This window comes from Vicia villosa, unplaced genomic scaffold (genome assembly GCF_029867415.1).
Source record: "Vicia villosa cultivar HV-30 ecotype Madison, WI unplaced genomic scaffold, Vvil1.0 ctg.000101F_1_1_1, whole genome shotgun sequence".
In the NCBI taxonomy this organism is placed as follows: Eukaryota; Viridiplantae; Streptophyta; class Magnoliopsida; order Fabales; family Fabaceae; genus Vicia; species Vicia villosa.
The window spans coordinates 122,972-145,369 of NW_026705011.1; the positions used below are offsets into that span (position 1 = coordinate 122,972).

The 22,398-nt window shown below is 33.1% G+C and overlaps 1 protein-coding gene and 1 non-coding gene across 3 annotated transcripts; both read left to right on the plus strand.

The window, feature by feature from the left end:
* The first annotated feature begins 9,559 nt into the window (after window positions 1-9,559).
* LOC131624050 (histone deacetylase HDT1-like) lies at window positions 9,560-13,699 on the plus strand. 2 transcript variants are annotated; one of them, XM_058895045.1, is made up of 12 exons: window positions 9,560-9,716; window positions 9,927-10,003; window positions 10,099-10,304; window positions 11,066-11,106; window positions 11,195-11,230; window positions 11,335-11,507; window positions 11,695-11,748; window positions 12,036-12,149; window positions 12,433-12,555; window positions 12,661-12,757; window positions 13,206-13,305; window positions 13,423-13,699. In XM_058895045.1, exons 1-12 carry the CDS (start codon window positions 9,692-9,694, stop codon window positions 13,478-13,480), a joined length of 1,104 nt encoding a protein of 367 aa, XP_058751028.1. In that variant the 5' UTR covers window positions 9,560-9,691; the 3' UTR covers window positions 13,481-13,699. The 2 variants fall into 2 exon arrangements, with proteins under 2 accessions (XP_058751028.1, XP_058751029.1); XM_058895046.1 differs by lacking the exon at window positions 12,036-12,149.
* A 1,868-nt stretch (window positions 13,700-15,567) lies between these two features.
* Window positions 15,568-15,650, plus strand: TRNAL-UAA (transfer RNA leucine (anticodon UAA)). The gene has a single exon. It is a non-coding gene; the product is annotated as a tRNA-Leu (tRNA).
* Window positions 15,651-22,398: the final 6,748 nt, after the last annotated feature.

The following is a 22,398-nucleotide window of genomic DNA, read 5'->3' on the forward strand; positions in this document are numbered from 1 at the left end:
ACTCATTTGAATCTCCAGATTTTTAATGGACAAACCCGTATTCCGGAAATTACTCCTCGTTTCTTCTTGAAACTGAGAGCTTTGAGCTGCCATCTTTTAGATGGCAATCTCCCAATCTGCTTTTCTGGGGACCTGTTGTTGAGGTTGTTGATAATGTTGTTGAGGAGGTCTATATTGTTGTTGTGACTGTTGACCTTGATATGGGAGAACCCCTTGTTTAGGAACATTCCCTGGTTGGTCCTTCCATGAAAAATTGGGATGATTTTTCCACCCCGGATTGTAGGTATTTGAGTAGGGGTTGTTTTGCTTCAAGAAATTTATTTCCTCCACTTGCTGAGTTGTAGCAACACACTGAACAGTAAAATGAGGTCCTCCACATATTTCACACCCCACCGGTTGACTTGCTTAAGCCGGTTGAACTTATGCTACTATTTATTTTTCAAGGCCCATCTGTTTTAATCTCCGCTCAACTTCCGCAGCTACCTGATCTTCTATTTTCACAACTTGCGTTGACAATTTCATATCCACTAATCCTTCAGGTTGGCTAACACTACGGTCATATAACTCCAAGTGTTCATTAGCCGCAATAGCTTCTATGATTTTTTTAACACCAGTGGCTGTTGAAAAGTTGGATGAGCCACTAGCTGCTGTGTCAATCAATTGCTTAGTCTTCATTTTAAGACCATTCAGAAAATTCTGCATTTGTTCAGTGACATCCATGTTGTGAGTTGGGCATGCCACCAACAACCTCTTGAATCTCTTATAAGCATCTCCAAGTGATTCTCCTTCCTTCTATTTAAAATTAACAATATCATACCTCTTACGGATATAAACAGCAGCAGGGAAATACTCATTCAGAAAGGTCGACTCCATTTGTTGCCATGTGGTAATACTCCCAGCAGGTAATGAGTAGAACCACTCTTCAGCGTCATCCGCTAACGTGAATGGAAACATAACCAACTTCTTGGCTTCTTCAGAGTGTCCTTCTATCTTCAGAGATGTTGTCATAGTAAGAAACCTTTGTAAATGCTTATTAGCATCTTCATTTATTCTTCCTGAAAATGGTTTCTTCTCCAGTTGTCGAATCGTTGCTGGGTGTAGCTGAAAGTGAGCAACATCGACCGGTTGATTTACAATTGTCATCCGGCCAGTTGGAGCATTTGCTCCACCATAATCACCAAACAGCCTTTCTGCGGGAGCTGCCATTATTTCAGCCTCCGAATCTGAATGCTCAGAATGAATAGAGAGGATTTCCTCGTTATCAGATTCCGAAGCTGTCAGAATGTCTTCTAACGCTTCTAGTCGTTCTTGCTTTGCTTTTTGAAGTCTAGCTCGTAGTGATCGTTCTGGCTCTGCGTCAAAAAGAAATTCTGCTGAGGCCTTACCTCGCATAAAAAGATTAGACGATTGTTAGTAATAAGCAAATGAAATAACAAAAAAAAAATTTAGTTGCAGAGCAACAAAAATTCAATTGAACTATTCTTCAACTTATAATTTGGCAGTCCCCGGCAACGACGCCAAAAACATGACCGGTAAAATAGCAAGTGTACTATTTTTACCGATGTAGTAATAATAGAGTAAATTCCCCAAGTATCGAACTCGCGGACTGCGTAGGAATTATATATTTCAGAACAGTGCAATGGAATAAAAAGTCATCGGGGTGTTTGGTTTTTATGTTTAATTTAAATAACAGCTTATGCAAAACGAAAGAGTTAAAAAGGTTTGACTAATGAAAAGATGCGGAGACAAGTTAGGATAGATGTATGAATCACTCTGTAACGAAATAATTACCAATTGATAGATTAACTGACGAAATTCTCAACTACCAATGCCGAACATTGATTTTTCCTAATTCCTTAGTGAAAAACTTCTTGAGATTAAAACTATCTTCTCATTCCTGATCACGATAATTTTATACCAAGATTTTATAAGACATAGCCCGGATAAAATGATCGCTATTCATCAAACCCTTATTCCTAAGTGATTATCAGTGATAACATTATGATTAAAAAGCATTTAGTCGGTTTGTCGGACCAAGATCCCAATCGTAAATCAACAATATACTTTCCAATATAATGAAGCAATAAGAACTTTTAATCATAAACTGAATTTCATAAAGATAATCTGGAAACAACGGTTAATATAATTCGTTACATCACATAATCCAGGGACATCACCCTAACAAGTAATAGTTTAGCTACTCATAGCAATTGTCAAAATAACAGAAATTAAGGATGAAGACATTACAATAAGATGAATAGGAATTGATCTTCAATCGCGGATGCTCTTGAAGATTTCTTCGCCTCAAACCCTAGTGCTTCCAATCCTCTTTTCACGTTCTACGACCGTCAAAAAGTGATTTTTTTTCCAAACAGTGACTAAATATCTCCCAGCAATTATTCTCCTCCGAAAAGTCCATAATGCCCTTCCTTAAGTGACTGATTCCAAGAGTTGAAAACAAAACTTTTTCTGCGCGCACGTCTGACACGGCCGTGTCATGGGACACGGGTGGCCGTGTCAGACCTCTAACTTATTGGCCCTTAGCATTTTGAAACATTATCCTCCAGCAAGTGTGACACGGCCGTGTCACAGCTCTGTCTCACCAAAAACTACTTTTTCTTGACTCGAATCGTGCCCTGTTCCTGCAAAACTTAAACACTACCAATACAAGATCAAAAGCAATAGAAAACCAACAAAAACTAGAAAAGATAACACACCAAACTCAAATATAAAAATTAGCAAAACTAAAAAGAACTAGACTAAAACGACTTAAACTACCACCGAATGAAGTGCTTTTCCATTGATCCGAACATAGAAACGAGGTGAAATTGGTGGCCGATCAATCTCCTCCAAACCACTAAATGAGATTTTATTGGAAACAATAATTCCAACCAAGTGAGCACACTCCTCTAAGGTGGGTACTAGCTGATAATCGGGAAAGGTGAAATAATGATAAACCGGATCATAGAGCTAGACCAAAGTATTAAGAAGTCCCTCTTCAACTTTTGTGGATAGGATATAAAGAAGTCTTCTGTGTCGTTTCACAAAACCATCAACATTAGTAACCAAAGTTGCTAGCTTTCTTAGTCCTTCTAGATTAGGATCTTTGAAACTATACTTGTGAGTATTTCTTCTTCCAGGTTCCATAATTTTCAAATAGAAATTCTTAGTTCCTTGAAACCCAAATGGAAAGGATATCAATTTTTGTATGAATGCATGGATGCAACAACCACAATCAAGATCACACACAAGATCACAATCAAGGTTCAAAGGTTCGACGTCACGAGCATGAAGCCATGGGTTTAACCAACCACAAGGTATGTACTAATGTGTTTTGTACCTGTAGAACGGGGTCTAACAAAGTTCCCAGGGTCTACATTCCATCTTTAGGATATTATCAATTTAAACAACTACTAGCCAACCAATAAAATTCTCAAGAGAAATTCGCCGGAGTGCAATATCGCGTAGCAACAAATTAAATCTACACCCAAATAGTCTCTGCATTACGTACTAATAAGGCCAATATGGATAAAAGGGGTTCTAGGTCCTCATTTTCTCTTGCTCTCAGGTCGAAAACGACAATGCTTTCACAACTGACTTGTTTAACAATACCACTTTCAAGGAGACATCCACTGAGTTGGGGGATATCAAGTCAGCTTATTAAGGATTAACTCCAAATAAGCCAAAATTACTATACCACCATCCTATATTAATGTACACTCAATCATGGGTATAAGATTTATCTCACACAGGGGATATCAAGCCCTTTATCACCAAGCACCCAAAAAACAAACAGACAAAGCACATAATAACAATTAACAGATAACAATATACACATATAAACAAAAATAGGCTTAACCCACTTAGAGGACTACTCCCCAGCAGATTCGCCAAATTTCAGTAGCGGGGAAAAATTGAGATCAAAGCCATTGGATTGACTTGACTCATTATTTTAGTAAAAGTCGCCACCACGCTTTATTGTTTCCAAATGAAAAGGGAAAAGAGTAAAACAAAACCCAAAGAAGTTTTTAAATCAAAACTAATAAAAAGCAGAGATCTTAGGTATGGAGATTAATTATGCAAGGGGAAGGTGTTAACACCCCTCACATCTGTGATACTCTACATGAACCTTTTTGTAAATTTACGTGTTAAAAGAGAATTGTGTACAAAAGAAAGTTTTGTGTTTGATTTTAAAATTATGCTCGACAAGACATTACATCTTGTGCCTACATATCTTTTGAGTACAATGGAGAATTTAGAGCAACTGTAGTTCCACTTAAAAGGGAAACAAAATATTTTATTAAAAAAAGTATAGACACTTTATATTCATAGTAGAGAAAACTCAGCCAATCAATCTTGAACATGAGAATAGATGGATCCTTTGCATTTACAACGCTTTGATGCGAAGGGTCCATCTGTTAATCAAAGCCTTGGAAATGCACCATAAGAACTTAAGACAAAAACTGGCTAGAGTAATAGTTGCATACAGAAGAATTCCCAATCACAATGCCTTGGAGTAAACCCCAAGGACTTCAGTCAAAATACGGAACTCAAAATAACACGCACACAAAGAAAACCAAACTAATGCCTTTGAGTAAACTCTAAGAACTCCAAAATATCAACGTAATAAAGCCAAGGTATCAAAGTCTGATTCCAATAGTCCATCCTCCAAGCTTAGGGCATAATAACCAAAGTCCAAGTCCACATTAAGTTTTTTACAGTTCAAGTTGATTATTAATGTTTTAAGAACAAAATAAAAGTCCAAATGGACAAAGGAAAAACGACATAAGCATAAACATAAACATGATGATGAATGAGAAATAGTAAAATGAAGCATAAGATAAAATAAAGCAAAATGATAAAAGAAGCATAAAATAAAGGTTAGAAGTTAATTGTTAATGGTTGGTTGTTAAAAGTTAATGATCAATAATGGTTAAATAATGAACTTATATCAAAGTTAATGAAAAACTCATCAGAGGATTGATAGAATAAAAGCCTCTATACAACAAGTTTTCAAAGGCCTTGAACCAATTGCCAAATATTCAACCATCCTTGGGCTTATAAACATAGGTTTAGGTCACGAATGATCATTTTTCGATACGGGACAAATTTAGCGCTATGTTAAGCAATCACCAAGTAAATTATATATAAGTCACCCTACAACGAGGTGAGTCAATAACAATTTATGTGTTTAAAAACAAATTAGAGAAATGACATGTAAATCATTCTCCTAAAATTTACAACATATGTAAAATAAGAAACAAAGAAGAATGAGATTAAGATGAAGAGGAAGGGGAATGGATTGAAATTAAAACCAAGTGTCCAAATGAACTCTTTTGGTCATCATGAGATTTCATCTTAATAATCCATTAGAAGAATGATAAAATCATAACCTCTATACAATCAATTTATCAAGACTTACACCCACAAACCAAAAGAAAATAGATGGAGGGAAAAAACAAATCAAATATTAAACAATTTTTCAAAAGATTTTTAAAAAAAGAAAATAAGAAGCAAAAAATAAAATCAAACATCTAAATATCAAATAAATTCAAACCAAAGATCACCATAGGTCAAAGACCATCATAGGATCATTTCTAATTTTTCCAGAATTTTATAATACTAAAAAATAATTTTAAACCAGTTAAAACTTAAGGAAAATGGGAGAAAATATTAAAAATATTAAATGATAAAAAAATATATAGAAAAATAGTCATAAAATAAGAAATGATTTCAAGTATTTTTTTATTTATTTTTTCATAATTTTTGGAATAAAAGTGAAGAAGATATGAATTTTTTAAATAAAAATCAAATAAAAGAAAATAAAAGAAATTAAATTAGAAAATATACGAGGCATTGGATTGAGAGCTCATTAAATGATCTGGCATGTCTAATGGCTCTAAGATGCGCTTCTATGATAGACCTCAGTCAAAATACGTGCAAAATGATTAAAAAGGTCAAGCCAATGAAAATATTTCAAGTGTTGCGCTATCACTGGTTGGATGATGACACCTCGTCATCTTTAACCTCAAGCTTAAATTTTTTGAAGGAATTTGCAGAAAAACGAGGATCAATCAAAATTTAAAATTAAGTGCTTGTAGTGGTATCATTTAACCGGTCTCATCAAGACGATCTCAGCCATATCCTCACGAAATATTTATTCAAACTACAACGTAGTCGATTTGAAAAAAAACAGTCCAGTAAAAATCTAAAAATCTCAAGAATAGATGCATTGAATCAAATCAAACCTTAAAATTAATTGTGCAGTGAGTTTCAATGAGTCAAAAGCTTCATGTTAGGCCTAAATTTGAGTTGATTTGGTGAAAATTTCTACCTGAACAAAGTAAGGTTGAAAGCTTCTAAAAATGAAGAAAATACAAATTCATAGTTTGTATGGGATCTGAACAGAGTTGTTTTGGCTCTTAAAAGCTTGAGAAATGAATGGAATATGATCCTCTATTTATAGCTGAGCTCATGGAGTGTTCATACGTGTGAAATGATGAGAAATTCCTTGAATTCGTGTGAAGGTAGAAGCGTGAGAAGTATGACTTGCAATTCCCTCAAAACTCAACCAAAACATGTGTTTCAATGCACTAAAAAACTTCTGGAAGGTTGCTTATCTTGTTTAGGAGAAAAAATGCGTGCCACATTGATTTAATTTCAAGTAATTTGAAGATTGGCCAAACTGATTATGCACTTATTTCAGCTTTAAGGTACCCCATACTATGGCCATTTGAAATTGGCTCGTGCGTTTTTCAATTTTCCTTGAGCCAATAATCTCATTGTTACATAGAATACAATGCAAAAAGAATGGAACCAGTTGGATACATAAGGAGGAAGATATGGCCTTAAGGATTTAAGGTCAAAACCTGAAATCTTGGGTTATGCCTTGCATCAAACAGGTCATGCCCAAGTGTTGTGCACAAATGGCTTGCAATTTTTGAATGCCTTAGAGCATGAATTTGACTTGGAACTTTGAAGATGAAATGTTCTTCTATTCAAGATGAACATTTGGAAAAAAGAACCGCCCAAAAATTATAAAAAAAGAGAGAGTGATGCACTTTTGAAGATAGGCATACCATACTTGAAATTCCATTAAGTCTACAAGATGACCTATAATGTTTTTCTTTCTTCCATGGTATTCCTTTCAAAATTTGCTCTTGATCTTCAAAGATGGATTGAAGTAGACTCATTCAAGATTTATTATGCAAAAAGAATAGGCTCAAAATGATTAAAAAAAATGAGCAAGTTATGATCCTTTGAACTGGACACACAATTCCTTAAACTTTCAAAAGGAGACCTATAATGTCTTCTCACTTTTGATGACTTTCTTCACAAATTTTCCTCTTGAATTATGAAGAGAAGTTGTTGATGATGTCAAGGAGAATGATTTTCAAAATGAATCACTAAAAAATGTTGAAAATTGAGGGAGTTATGCCCTTGTGATCATAAAATCAAGAACTTTAGGTTAAACACCCTGAATCAACTTTGAATCTCTTGAGTTTTCTTTGCATTATGAAGCATGAGAAGATATATGAGACTTTAAAATGATGTTTTATTCAAGAACACTTGATTGTGAGGCTCATGGCTTTGAGGAAACTTGTTGAAGAAGGCAGGGAAATAAACACGTGAAATAAACTTTATCACATGGAGTTGAGAGATGCTTAAAATATGATATTTGACGACGAGGCAATCTCTTTTGAAGTATAAATCATTTATCTTCCATGAATGATCGATTAATTGAGGGTCGATCCTTAAAACCCTAGCTTTATAAGAGGTGTGGATGCACTTGACCATTCACCTATAATGCACAAAACTCTAAAAGAAGAAGACATCTTTTTGTATTTTGGTTAGTATAACATAACAAGAAAATATTCACAAACTTAAACAAACATGAGTGCTTGGCGATCCCCCCCAAAAGATGAGGTGGGCACAAGTTAAAGTTGAATCTCAAGATTATGATCTTGATTAATGATTGGAGTGCAAATGATTTAGGAATCTCAGGGTCAAAATTTGGGGTATGACAGATGCCTCTATTTAAGTTTCTTCCATACGGAGAAATGAAGATTGGAATCTTCGTTTTGATGCGATTGAAGAGACTTAAGTATAAAACACACAATTTTTGGACCTTAGATGCCATGCGATGCTTATGAATGCACTGCTAGGCCCGCTAGGTGCCAAATCTTCTTGCTTAGCTAGCTTAGCCTAACTAGGCTCGCTAGACGCATAATCCTCTCGATTATCTAGCCTGATGACTATTTTTGGTTTACCCAAATTTTGATGCCCATGTATGGCTTAGTTAGCCTCGTGCCAACTTAGACTTTGATGATGCATATTGATGTTTTCTCGGTTTTTTATTTGTTCTCAATAAATACATAATTAAAAAGTTCATACAAGTGTTTTGTCATATTTTCTTGATAAATTTAGGGGTTTTCATTGATTACTTGTAAAATAAGTCAATAAGTGTCTACATATTTTACGTATTTTTGGTACTTATCAGTGATACGTGGTTGGAAGGATCCCATGTATCCAAAAACAAGATCGAGAAATCGCTTTTTCCATCTTAGCGCAATTGTTATGACGATTGTGACTCGGATCATCTGTATTTAATTGTGGAGATTTGCAATAATTAGAAGTCGATTCTCACAAAAGAGACCACTATTTTTTGGTGGAATCAAAGTTGTTTGGTAAATTGTGAAACAATACTTTGTTACAGTGGTTTTAGGCTTCTCGTGCAGTGTATAAGGATTGACCTGCAAGGTTAACACTCCAACGCCAAAGTCAGAGAGAGAATGAAAAGCAATATGAGAGTAAAAATGAATCATACATTTCCTTTTAAGCATGATTTATTATACACAAGGATCGATTGCAACGTCTCAAACTTAGATCAAATATGGGCTCTCTCTTTTCTAATCTTTGACCGACCCATAACATAAAAAAATAAAATAGAAGAGGTTTCAAAATAATATAATAAATATATAACTTTTTAATTGAGTTTAACTTCTTTAGTAAAAAAATTGAAAGTATCAACCCATAACAATTTTGTATAAATGTTAGCATTATAAAAGCAATTAAAACAAAATTTAAATACTTTAAAGATAAAATGACTCTGATTAACAAATATTAAGAGTATAAGATTAACATATGAATTAATTTTTTTTACTTCATATATATATTTTTTGTAATAGTTAATATTTGTTTTTGCACTGTCCAAAGAAAATATTAGAGTAATTACTATAAACATTATAAAATTCTTTATGAGATTAATTAATATAAATTTTTAGTGTAAATTCTTTACACAATCAATATATCACAATTATTCATAAATATTATTTTATAAATAATTAAAATAAAAATTAAATTTTAATAAATATTTAACGGTTAATATTCATTAACGGTATAAATTTGCTTTACGCTGTTGGTGCATACCAATTAAATTAAAAAAATATTTGTTTTTGCACTTGACCAAAAAATATATTTGTTTTTGCAATGATAAAAAAAATCCATAATATAATATCCATAAAATAAACGAAAAAAAAGAAAAGAGAAAACGGAGGCGGGGAAGTAGAAAAACCCTAATAAATCAATATAAATATCAAAAGCCCTTAAACCCTATTCTCCTCTTGCAAACTAGTTCCTCTTTTTCTCCACTCTTTTTCTCCACTCGCCTCTCTTTCTCTCAACCTTTCAAATGGACTCACCAATGGAGTTTTGGGGTAACTTTCTCTTCCCTCTATCTTCATTCATTGCTTTCGATTCCAATTTCATCATCGCTATATATTTGTTTTCTACACCGAAATCGCAATACTCTCTGTTTGTTCTAGTATTATTGATTTTAATTTACTAAATATTTGTTAATTTTGTTGTTGTTGTTGTTGTTGTTGTTGTTGCAATTTGTTCTTATTTTACATCGGTTTGAAATTCAGGCGTTGAGGTTAAAGTTGGAGAATCTGTTAAAGTTGATCCAAAGGATAACTTTGAAGGATACATCCATATTTCTCAGGTTAGTTAGAATCTGTTGATTAGGTTAAAGATATTGAATAATTGTTGATTAGGTTTTGAAATATTAATTTTTTTGATGTAACTTGTTTTCTTCAGGTTGCACTTGGAGAGGTTAAGAAAGGAAAAGCAAGTGAGCCTGTTGTTGTGTATGTGAAAGTTGAGGATCAGAAGATTGTTCTGGGAACTCTTAAGAAGGATGAGATTCCTCAGATTTCTATAGATATTGTTCTGGACCAGCAGTCTGAGCTTTCTCATAACTCCAAGAATGCTTCTGTTTATTTTTCAGGATACAAAGTTTTTAGGTATTTTTCAACCTCTTGATTTGTTGTTAATTGGTTTAGTGTATGTTTGGTTTAGCTTTTGGATGAGCCAAAATCAATTCTAGCGGTGTAGAATTGATTTTGGAATGATTTTGAGGTGTTTGGTTTGTTAATGTAGAGTTGAGTTGATTCTGCCTTCAGCATTGATTTTACTTGTAAGTAGAATTTGTAGCTTGAGTATAAACGTTATTTTTACATTGAAACTCTTTACATTCAAACTTAATTTTGCATAAAATTATCCAATCATAAGTCACTTTATATTCAACTCACTTTTAGCTTGAGTCAATTAATTCAAAATCTGTTTTTTTTTTTACCACAAAACCTGACTTTCTCTTAAATTTGTTTAGATAATGTGTGCTTGGACCTGTTGTATTCCTTTATATGTTTTATTTCAGTTAATATTTGTTTAGGTTATTATAGAGAATATGTGTTTTGGAAATTTGATCAATGTTTTAAAAGTCGAACCAGAAACCAACCGACCAGACCTTTGGGTCATCATCAACTGTACTACACAGTTTGATTTGAGACAAAACGGTGTGCAAGTAATGGCTGGTTCAACTGATTGAATTTGGTTTGGATTTAAAACATTGGTTTGTACATTTTATATAATCATCTTATTTCTTCATATTTATGGCTTAGAATTTTTGTTGTTGCCAATCATGCTAATATATCAATGTGTAACGTGCTAATTTTTATCATTTATGTTCCTTTTCTCTTGACTTCTGATGTGTTCCCTTTGGCAGCCCTGAAGATGATGATTCCGACAGCTTTTCTGACTCTTCTGGTAAGACTCGTTTATTTCTTGCAGAATGTTATTATTGTTCTGGTTAAATCGGTTGCTCAAACATTGTTTCATTGTGTTATTTGAACAGATAGCGAAGAAGAACTTGTTCCTTTGAAGGAAGATGGTAGATGCCTTCTCTTAATCTGAAATATATTGTTAGCTGTATATTATGTAATACTACTTTGATAACCTATAATTATTTTCTTTTATGAAACCTTGAAATAAAAGCTCAAGCAGTAAAGGAGGCTGCTAAATCTGGAAAACCTGCAGCTGATGCATTGACAAAGCAAGTCAAGGTTGTTGATCCAAAGAATGGCAAGACTGTTGATCCAGAGAAAAATGAAGGTGACTCGGATGAGTCCGATTCAGATTATTCTGAGGATGAAATTTCTGATGATGAGGTATTTTAGAAACTTTGGGTTTAAATTGCACTTTCATGTAATTTGTTCTTTTTTTGTGATGTATCATTTTTTTTTCTTTGTAAAATTTATAAGATGTTTTTTCTTAGAGATGAGAAATTGATTTTTTTCTTGCTGGTATATTGGTATTCAAGTTTTTTATTGTAAATTCTTTCATTTTTCATTTTAGATCGATACTGATGCTCTTACTGGTAGTAGTGATGAAGAGACTCCTGCTAAAAAGGTAATAACAGTTGTACGATGCATATCTCTGTTTTGGTAATTTGTTATTTCATTTGTGTTTAAATTGCACTTTCAAGTAATTTGTTCTGTGTGATGTATCATTATTTTTTCTTTTGTAATCCCATTGTCTGCAAAAAGGAAATAAAATGCTTTTTTCGTAGAGTTTATCTGAGTCTTCTTGGTACACTTTGGTTTTATCTCTTATAGAAAATTGATTTTTTTTTTCTTCTTACTGGTATAGTGGCATTCAAGATTTTTTATAGTAAGCTCTTTCATTTGTCATTTTAGATTGATACTGAAAGTGATAAGAGTGATCAAAATGATACTTCTAAAAATAGCGATACTGATACTACTGATATGGATAGTGATACAGATAGTGATGAAGAGACTCTTGCGAAGAAGGTAATCAGTAGTTGTTCAATGCAGTTCTCTGTTGGTGTAACTTGTTCTTTCATTTGGGTTTAAATTCGACTTTCATGTAATCTATTCTTTGTTTGTGATGTATCATTATTTTTTTCTTTGTAATCCATTGTCTGCAAAATGGGAAATAAGATACTTTTTCTAAGAGTTTATCTAAGTCTTCTTGGTAAACATTGGTTTTATCTCGTACTAGAAATTGATTTTTTCTCGCTGGTAACTGGTATTCAAGATTTGTGATGGTAAATTCTTTCATTTGTCATTTTAGATTGATAGTGATGAGAGTGAGAGTGAGGAGGACGCTACTCCTAAAAGTTTTGATGCTGATACTGACAGTGACAGTGATACTGATAGTGATGCTGAGAGTGAAGAGGAGGCTCCTGCTAAGAAGGTAATCAACTGTTGTACATTGTATTTCTCTGATTTATTATTTATCATCTTATGATTGTATTATGCAGTACTCACCCGTACTTATACACTGTTTTATGCTCTGAAGGTGACTCAGGGCAAGAACAACAAGAGGGGAATTGGTGCTGGATCCCAAACTCCAGTTCCTGCCAAGAAAGCTAAGAATGGTACTCCTGAAAAGACTGGTAAGTGGGTATACAGTTTTAACTCGTATTCAATTAATGTTTGGCACATGACAGCCTATGCATCAAGTGATTATATATAAGCATATCTTAGAAGCTTAATAAAATAAGCTAAAAAATGCCTATAAGTATGTCAAAATGTATCTTTAGAAGCATAACAAAACATATTAAGTGCGTATTTCACATGATTAATTCTCAAATAAGATCCAGAGAAGCTCTTGTAAATGCTTCTTAGTTCTCCTCAGTTTTCCCTTTTGGATGTCTAATCTTACAACTTATATTTATAGTCTTAGATGCTTGGTCTTCTGCTGAGTATATTTTTAAATTTGTGTGTTCATAACAACTGGATCTGTATCGAGCCCACAACAAATTTATGCATTTTCTTTTTGAATGATAAATGTAATTGCTTACAGTAGTTGCTGTTTATATTTTGATTAAATTTATGTTGTAGGTGGAAAGAAAGGTGTACATACAGCAACTCCCCATCCTGCAAAGCAGGGTGGAAAATTTAATCAGAATGCTGCAAAGGGCCAGACTTCCAACTCTAGCAAGTATGATTTCCTTTTTTTTTCTTTTCTGGAAACAGTAACCAATGATTTTAACAAAGTTTCTGAGCAGTTTGCCAAGTTAGATTATGATTTAATTATTACTTTTAATTGTATTTCTAGGTCCGGCGCCTTCAAAACTGGTCAACAAAGTAAAAAGTCTAAGCAAGGTCGTCGGTGATATTGCATTGATTACCGTATTCGCGTAGTAATTTTCCCTTGTATTTACCGTGAGTATGGTAAAAATGTTTTGATGTTTTTATCCTAGATATAGACTAGTAAGCTGTGGAAACTGAGAAGTTTACCGTGAAATCATGTCTGGAAATTTTGTCTACATTGTTGAACTCCAATTTATTAAAGTTACTGCCTTTAAATGTTGGGTATATTGCTCAACACAAAATTTTGGGTGTTAATTTGTGTTTGGTTATTGGAGTGTTAAAGTTAATTTTAAATGTTGCTAAAATGGTGGCAGGATTAAACCCTGATAGCTTTTCCTTTCACTAGCATTTCAGTATCATATAGTACTAGGTTCTTAGTCAGACATGAAAGTTTATCACTCATTCTTGCATTCTAATACGCTGCAGTGTATATTATGATTTTAGTTTGAGTTTTAGGTATAGTTTGTGGCATATGCTGTTATCCTGCTGGTTGTCAAACTTATTGTCTATTAAACATAAATCACATCAGTATAATGTGGATGAACAAACAGAAACTGATAATAGATTAAAGATTTCAGGTAGAGGACCTGTAGATGGGTCTATTACCAAATTATTGATATAGATCAGATTTTGCAATGCTAGTGCTATTGTACAACAACCTGTTACAGCACTTTGTATTAAGTTGTGTATCGTAAAACAAGAAAAATAGTAGTAATAAGAGGTGACAAATTTAATTGATCGGGTGGGAATAGATAAATCAACACAATCTATTAAATATTATTGGGATCTGGATCCTCTAAACAATTATATATTATTTGTGTTTGGTCAATTAGAACAATTAGAAAATATTTAAAATCAAGCACAAAGGTAGTAGAGAAAGGGCCCTAAATACCTAAACGTGTAAAATCAAACACATCTTCTGTATTGGAATTACTTACGAAGGACAACTTAAGCCTTTCTAGATAACAGTATAATTGTACCTCTTATTCATACATCTCATTGTTTACATAAGAATTGTTATGGGTATTTTCTCTATCAAAACTAAAAAACTAAAACCTGGTGGATAGCCATGCTTCTTGTAACAAGCTTTGCGACATAATTTGACACAATAGATGCACACATTTTCAATTCTCTACCCTTTCCTCCTTATCCCCAAATCCTAACCACCAACAACATTGCATTTGTATTCAAATCTCCTTCATTAGTGTTGTTGTTTCTTCAAGTCATTCTTCAAACAAACCAAACTCTATGATACCATACGAAGAATTGCATTAGAAAACATTAACACAAATAAATGAGTGAAGAAATTAATTGTAGTAGTTTAATTCATCTAACTAATCATGCAGACTCAAACTAGTTATGCCAGCAACTAACTAAAATCAACTCAACTAATTTGCTTAACAAAATACTCTGCATAATTAATTATCTTCTCAAGTTGTTATGCTCGAGTTTTTCACCAAATTTCTTCATCTAAGTTAGTTTGCCAAAAATATTAAGAACTATGCAGACTGAATCTGACTCACAATAAAATAACAAATAATTAACATTGTTATTCCAGTATTGTTTTGTATTGATAAAAAAAAACTTGTTTAGTGAGTTTTTCTTTGACAATAAGAACCGTTGTATTATTGCTGTTTTCAAGAGTGGTTTTACTCTTGTCTGGAATGATATTAGTTTTTTTTTTCTTTTCCCAAATCTAAGATGGATCTTATTAGTGAAAAAGTAAAACAATAAAAGTTGAATAGAAAAATTCATTTTTCATAAAATATTATCAATGAAATGAAACCATTGGGTACAATGAAGGAATGTTTTTGTTTTTTGAAAAAATTTGCCTAAAAATAAAATTTTGAATCAATCCACATGTTATGAACTTTACTTTTATAATTAATGGTGAAAACAATAATTTTTTTTCTCCCTCAAACTAATTAGTTCGTAGTTGTTTCGTTTAGGTATGAACAAATTATATGTATTTCCTCTACAGAAAGAAAATAAAATATGTAGGTAGAAATTTCCAGTTGAAATATGGGAAAGAATTAGTATACAAAATTGAGAAATATAAGTTGAAATATGGGAAAGAGTTAGTATAAAAAATTGAGAAATATAAACATCAGCTGGTTTGCCCGAGAGGTTAAGGGGGAAGACTTAAGATCTTCTGCACATAAGTGCGCGTGGGTTCGAACCCCACAGCCAGCAATTGATTATTTTTGTTTTTTTTATACTTATGTTATGAAATCTATCATCTAATTTTTTTGTGGAGTTTAACTATGAAAAACTCTGATTTCTGTATTTATTGCAGCTGCATTAGGCATACTTTTGATGCTTGCAAGAGAAGTAATGTTGCTAAAAATAACTAAGACAAGACTCATCTTAATGTTAATGTTGGTCCTAAAAAATCTTATGTTTCTGTCAAAGACAAAACGAAGGAGACATGTGAAATCTAAGGAATTTGTTGCTGGCAACTTAGACACCTACTTTGGTGAAGCAAGTGGGGTGGAGTTTAACTATGAAAAACTCTGATTTCTGTATTTATTGCAGCTGCATTAGGCATACTTTTGATGCTTGCAAGAGAAGTAATGTTGCTAAAAATAACTAAGACAAGACTCATCTTAATGTTAATGTTGGTCCTAAAAAATCTTATGTTTCTGTCAAAGACAAAACGAAGGAGACATGTGAAATCTAAGGAATTTGTTGCTGGCAACTTAGACACCTACTTTGGTGAAGCAAGTGGGGTGGAGTTTAACTATGAAAAACTCTGATTTCTGTATTTATTGCAGCTGCATTAGGCATACTTTTGATGCTTGCAAGAGAAGTAATGTTGCTAAAAATAACTAAGACAAGACTCATCTTAATGTTAATGTTGGTCCTAAAAAATCTTATGTTTCTGTCAAAGACAAAACGAAGGAGACACGTGAAATCTAAGGAATTTGTTGCTGGCAACTTAGACACCTACTTTGGTGAAGCAAGTGGGGTGGAGTTTAACTATGAAAAACTCTGATTTCTGTATTTATTGCAGCTGCATTAGGCATACTTTTGATGCTTGCAAGAGAAGTAATGTTGCTAAAAATAACTAAGACAAGACTCATCTTAATGTTAATGTTGGTCCTAAAAAATCTTATGTTTCTGTCAAAGACAAAACGAAGGAGACATGTGAAATCTAAGGAATTTGTTGCTGGCAACTTAGACACCTACTTTGGTGAAGCAAGTGGGGTGGAGTTTAACTATGAAAAACTCTGATTTCTGTATTTATTGCAGCTGCATTAGGCATACTTTTGATGCTTGCAAGAGAAGTAATGTTGCTAAAAATAACTAAGACAAGACTCATCTTAATGTTAATGTTGGTCCTAAAAAATCTTATGTTTCTGTCAAAGACAAAACGAAGGAGACATGTGAAATCTAAGGAATTTGTTGCTGGCAACTTAGACACCTACTTTGGTGAAGCAAGTGGGGTGGAGTTTAACTATGAAAAACTCTGATTTCTGTATTTATTGCAGCTGCATTAGGCATACTTTTGATGCTTGCAAGAGAAGTAATGTTGCTAAAAATAACTAAGACAAGACTCATCTTAGTGTTAATGTTGGTCCTAAAAAATCTTATGTTTCTGTCAAAGACAAAACGAAGGAGACATGTGAAATCTAAGGAATTTGTTGCTGGCAACTTAGACACCTACTTTGGTGAAGCAAGTGGGGTGGAAAAAAATGTTCCTAACATATCTGCTCATCATCAGGTGGTTAATCATTTAGACATGTCAAACAACTAAGAATCTAAATTTATGGATGCTACACAAATGGAGGATAAGGTTCCTGAAACTTTTGAATTTATATTTGAGTATATGGTCTCTCCATGATGATTACAAAAACTTAATTGCTCAGACTAGGAAAATTAAGATTGTTGTCTTCCCTATGTTCATTTTGAACAATAAACTCAAGCTTTTGAAGGCAAAGCTTAAATATTGGAATATGTCTTGCTTTGGTTTGGTGCATGACAAGGTTAAGGAAACTGATGATAGATTAGTTCCATTCAAGGGAAGATTGAGAAGTAGGGTCAGTCTGATAGCTTATATGATCAGAAAATAACAACTCAGTCCAAAGCTGGTATCTGAGCAAAACAGCCACTTAGTCACTCTCATTCCTTCCCATAAAGGAAATCAAGGAAGTTGTTATGAACCTTAACAGGGATAGTGGTCTAGGCCTTGATAGATTTGGAGCTTTTTTCTTTCAAAAATATTGGATATTATAATGTGGTTTTGACAGTAATCCAATTTTTCAAGGAAAACTGGTTGCTCATTCACTAAAATTCTAATTCCATTGTGATCATTCCAAATTCCCAAAATTCCAATTCTTTAGACCAATTCATACCCATTTCCATTGCTCCTTCAGTATAACTCATTGTTGCTGTCATTCTTCCAATCATTATTTCTAGTGAACAAAATGGATTTATCAATGGTAGAAATATCAAAGATTACATTTGTTTATCTTTTAAGGCTATCAACCTCTTAGAAAAAAGAGTTATGATTAGAATGTGACCCTCAAAATTGATATTTCAAAACTATTTGACACCATCCAACGGCCCTTCATTTCGAAGGTTCTTGATTCTATTGGCGTTGATGCCATGTTTTGTAATTTGATCGACCTAATTCTGAACTCTATTCATCTTTCCATAAGCATCGATGGTAAACATGATGGATTTTTTGTTGTTGTCAAAATGGTGTTAGATAAGGGGACCCTTTGTCTCCTCTTCTGTTTTGTTTGGCTGAGGATGTCCTCAATAGAGACATTACTAATCTAGTCAAGGGTGGAAAAATCAAGCTTACTCAAGGCCTTATACGTACTCCTCCGAAAGAAACTACAATATTGGTAATCAATCCTGAAGCAGCCAAATTTTTTAATTAATATGCGTGTGACATTTCTTCGTATCTTTTTTAAAAAAAATCATAATCTAATATTAGTTTGACTTATGATTTAACTACTTACATTACATTGTATTCTCCTATTCATTTATACTCAATAAAATAATTAAATAATGTTGTTATCTTGGCTTTTCTTATATGTGGGCCATAGTGCTGTACTTTCTCTCTCTCTCCTAATAGCAACCACACGTTTACACATACTTCACACATAGTTTCTTCTGCTTTCTCTTCCGCGCGTCAGTTTTGCTTCTCCCACCATTTTTTTCATTACAATCTCCAACCAAACTCAATCAAATGCATGTTAGATGAAGAAAAAAAAGAAATTTCTTTGACATCATTAAGTAATGAAGATGGAGATTTAAGTCATAAAGCTTCTAAGTATTCTTATTTGTACTATCAATTTTTTTCTTTGAATCATATTTGTACTGTTTATAATGAAAGATTAGTACTGAACGTTATTGATTTCATATTGATTCATGATTGTTCATTAAACAAGTTCTAAACTGTATTGACCAACTTTGTTCACATCGTTAACCACGTTTATTTACTGTTAAACGATTTCATGTATTTACTCATGTCGGTTCATTAACCACTTTTGGAACTATATTGACCAACTTGTGTCACAATATTAACCAACTTTATCATAAAGAATGTGATAAATTTGTAGTCATGTCTAGGAGTTTATTAACCAAGTTATACACAATATTAACCATATTTTGAACATTATTAATAAACTTTGTTATAAATTTATATTATACATCTAATTGGCATATTTTGTGCAGTTTGTGAGTCATAATGGATAGTTCAAATATTTTGATAGATTGTGGCGATAGTTAAAGGGAAGATGTAGAAATTGATCACGGTGATGGTGATGGTGATGGTGATGATGATGATTCACGCTGGGTTCCCGAAATTGGGATGTGTTTTTCTTGTGTAAAGGTAGTTAAAACATATTATCAACAATATGCTTTGAAAAAAGGATTCGGATGGAGGATTAGATCATCGAAAAGGGAGATGATGGGGAGCTTAACTACCTAATACTTTCATGTTCAAGAGGGGGGTCAACTGTTTCAAAAATTTCATGCACATTAAAGACAGTACCATCTAGAGCGAATAATTGTCCTGCCAATATTTGTGTTAAAATGAAAGAAGATGGTTTGTGGTACATTACACAATTTGAATCTAACCATTCTCATGAAATTAGCCCTACGAAAGCAAGATTGTTCAAGGCCAACAAGAAAATAAACTTACATGTGAGAAGAACAAACCAAATCAATGATAATACGGGAGTAAGGATCAACAAGACTTTTCAATCGCTAGTTAAAGATGTAGGAGGACATGAAAATATTCCATTTTCTGAAAAAGACGTGAGGAATTATATTAATAAAGAACGTCGTGCAATTGGAAAAGAAGGTGATGGTAAGGCTTTGATAAGTTATTTTTGTAAAATGAGGGAACAAAATACAAATTTCTTCTATGACATAGATTTGGATGATGATTTTCATGTGAGGAATGTATTTTGGACTGATGCAAGAAGTACAGCTGCTTACAAATATTTTGGCGATGTTGTAACTTTTGACACAACATACTTGACTAACAAGTATGACATGCCTTTTGCTGCATTTGTGTGGCTTTTCAAGTCATGGCTTCGTTGTATGTTTGAAAAAACACCTATGGGTATTGTGTCTGATCAATGTAAGGCTATGCAAAATGCTATTGAGTTAGTCTTCCCTAAAACTCGTCATAGGTGGTGTTTATGGCATATAATGAAAAAAATTCCTGAAAAGCTTAGCGAATATGGTGAATGCAAAAGGATCAAGTATGTAATGAAAGAAGCAGTCTATGATACATTCACAACAACTAGTTTTAAACAAAAATGATGTTTGTTCATAGAAAATTTTAATCTCCAAGAGAATGATTGGTTGGGTGGGTTGTATGTTGAGCGTAGTCGGTGGGTACCAACCCTGTTAAGGCAATATTTTTGGGCTAGTATGTCAACTACACAACGTAGTGAGAGCATACATGCCTTTTTTGACGGATATATCAATTCTACAACAAGTCTAAATCAATTTGTGAAACAATATGATAATGCTCTTAGAAGTCGGACATAAAAGGAATTTGAAGCTGATTTTAATTCGATGGATACAACAATTCCATGTGGGTCAAACTCGACCATTAAGAAGCAATTCCAAAATGAGTTTACTCTTGCCAGATTCAGGGAAATTCAAGTGGAATTCAAATCTAAAATGAATTGTTCTACCTCATTGAAAGGCGTGGAAGGTTGCTTTGCTACGTATCATGTGTTGGAGGAGATATTAGTTGGAGAGATATGTAAAGAGCGAATCTTAAAAGTTGTGCTTAATAAGGAATACCATGATTTCAAATGTGAATGCTCATTGTTTGAGTTTAGAGGTATTGTGTGTCGCCATGTGTTATCTATGTGTAGTCAGGAGAGGATTAAAAGGCTACCAGATAAGTACGTTTTAATGAGATGGAAGAAAAACATTAAAAGAAAGCATTCATATATAAATAATAGTTATGGTGTAACCGAATTGAAGCAAAAAATGGATAGGTTTGACAGATTATGCAAACACTTTAATGAGGTTGCTGAAGTAGCTGCTGATTCACATGAGGCTACTGATGAACTCCATGAAACATTACATTTGTTTAGCTCCAATATGTCCATAAAGGATAGTACACTTGTTGAAGAGAATCTCAATGAGAATTCCAATCCTATCAATAGTAATCAAATTCGTATCCTAAAACATGTCAAGCGCAAAGGCCGTCCTCCACCTAAGAGAAAATATTTGTCTCTGACATGATTGTTAAGAGGTCAAGGAAGTAAACAAAAAAAAGTGACCACATTGAGCTTATTGCACTATGTCTATTTTCATTCATAAATGATATCTTATAGAAATACATATATAATGTAGTGGAATCTTACTTTATTGTTTCTCTAATTGTGTAGGAGTGCAATATTGAAATGGTGGGAAGTCAGTTCGGAAGTAACATTTGTGTAGAATCATCTCTTGAGGTTGTTAATGGAGGACATTACTTAAATTCAAATATTGTGGTTTATGTCTATTATAAGATTGTATTAAATAATGTTTGAATTCATATGCAATATTTAAGGAATTTGTTGTGCTTTTAGTTTGAGGAATTCATATGTATTAGTTGAGGAAAACTTATGTGTACTTATTAAGTCACTAATTATTATATATTTGGTTTATGTGAGTCATATTTTAGTTGTTTGTATGTTATTGTTCAGGTTGGAGGTAATATGTCATTCATGGATCTTTTGACAACATGTGAAACACCTTTGATGGGTTCATCTCAAGTTTGTACAAATGGATGAATTTGGGTATTTTTGGTTTTTGACAACATGTGTATTTTGGGTAAGACCAACACATATTATGCTATTTGGACAACATGTGTATTTTGGGGAAGACTGACACATATTATGCTATTTTGACAAATTTGACATGATGGTATGGTGTTCAAACATTTTTTGTTTAATCTTGTTCAAATATTGCATACACTAAATAGGAGTATTTTGGTGGTGCAGGTTATTCACGTGGAATGTTGCAGTCTTGTCAATTTACTTTTGTCATGTAAAAGTTACACTATTGTAACTTTATTGAAGTTGTATTAAACTTTGTTGGTATATATAATGAGCGTTAAAATTCGGTATCTCCGCAAAATGAAAGTTAACATACTCAACATTTTAACCACATAATGAACTATAGCATAATCAAAATACATTGTGCACATAAACAAAATACAACCACAAATTGTCAATATTGTGTAAAATTCTGCACTACAACACATCAAAGTGGGTCAAATTCTACCAATTTCTACACTACAACACTAATGATTTACAAATTCATTATACTATTTTTTCCACGCTTCATCCTTGATTTCTTCTTCATTCTTGTAGTCTTTGGTTGGTTTTCCACAACATTGGCATCATCATTTGGTGGAGTTTTATGTCCAACATCTCCAACAGAATTTCCGACTTCATCTGCGGTGATAAAG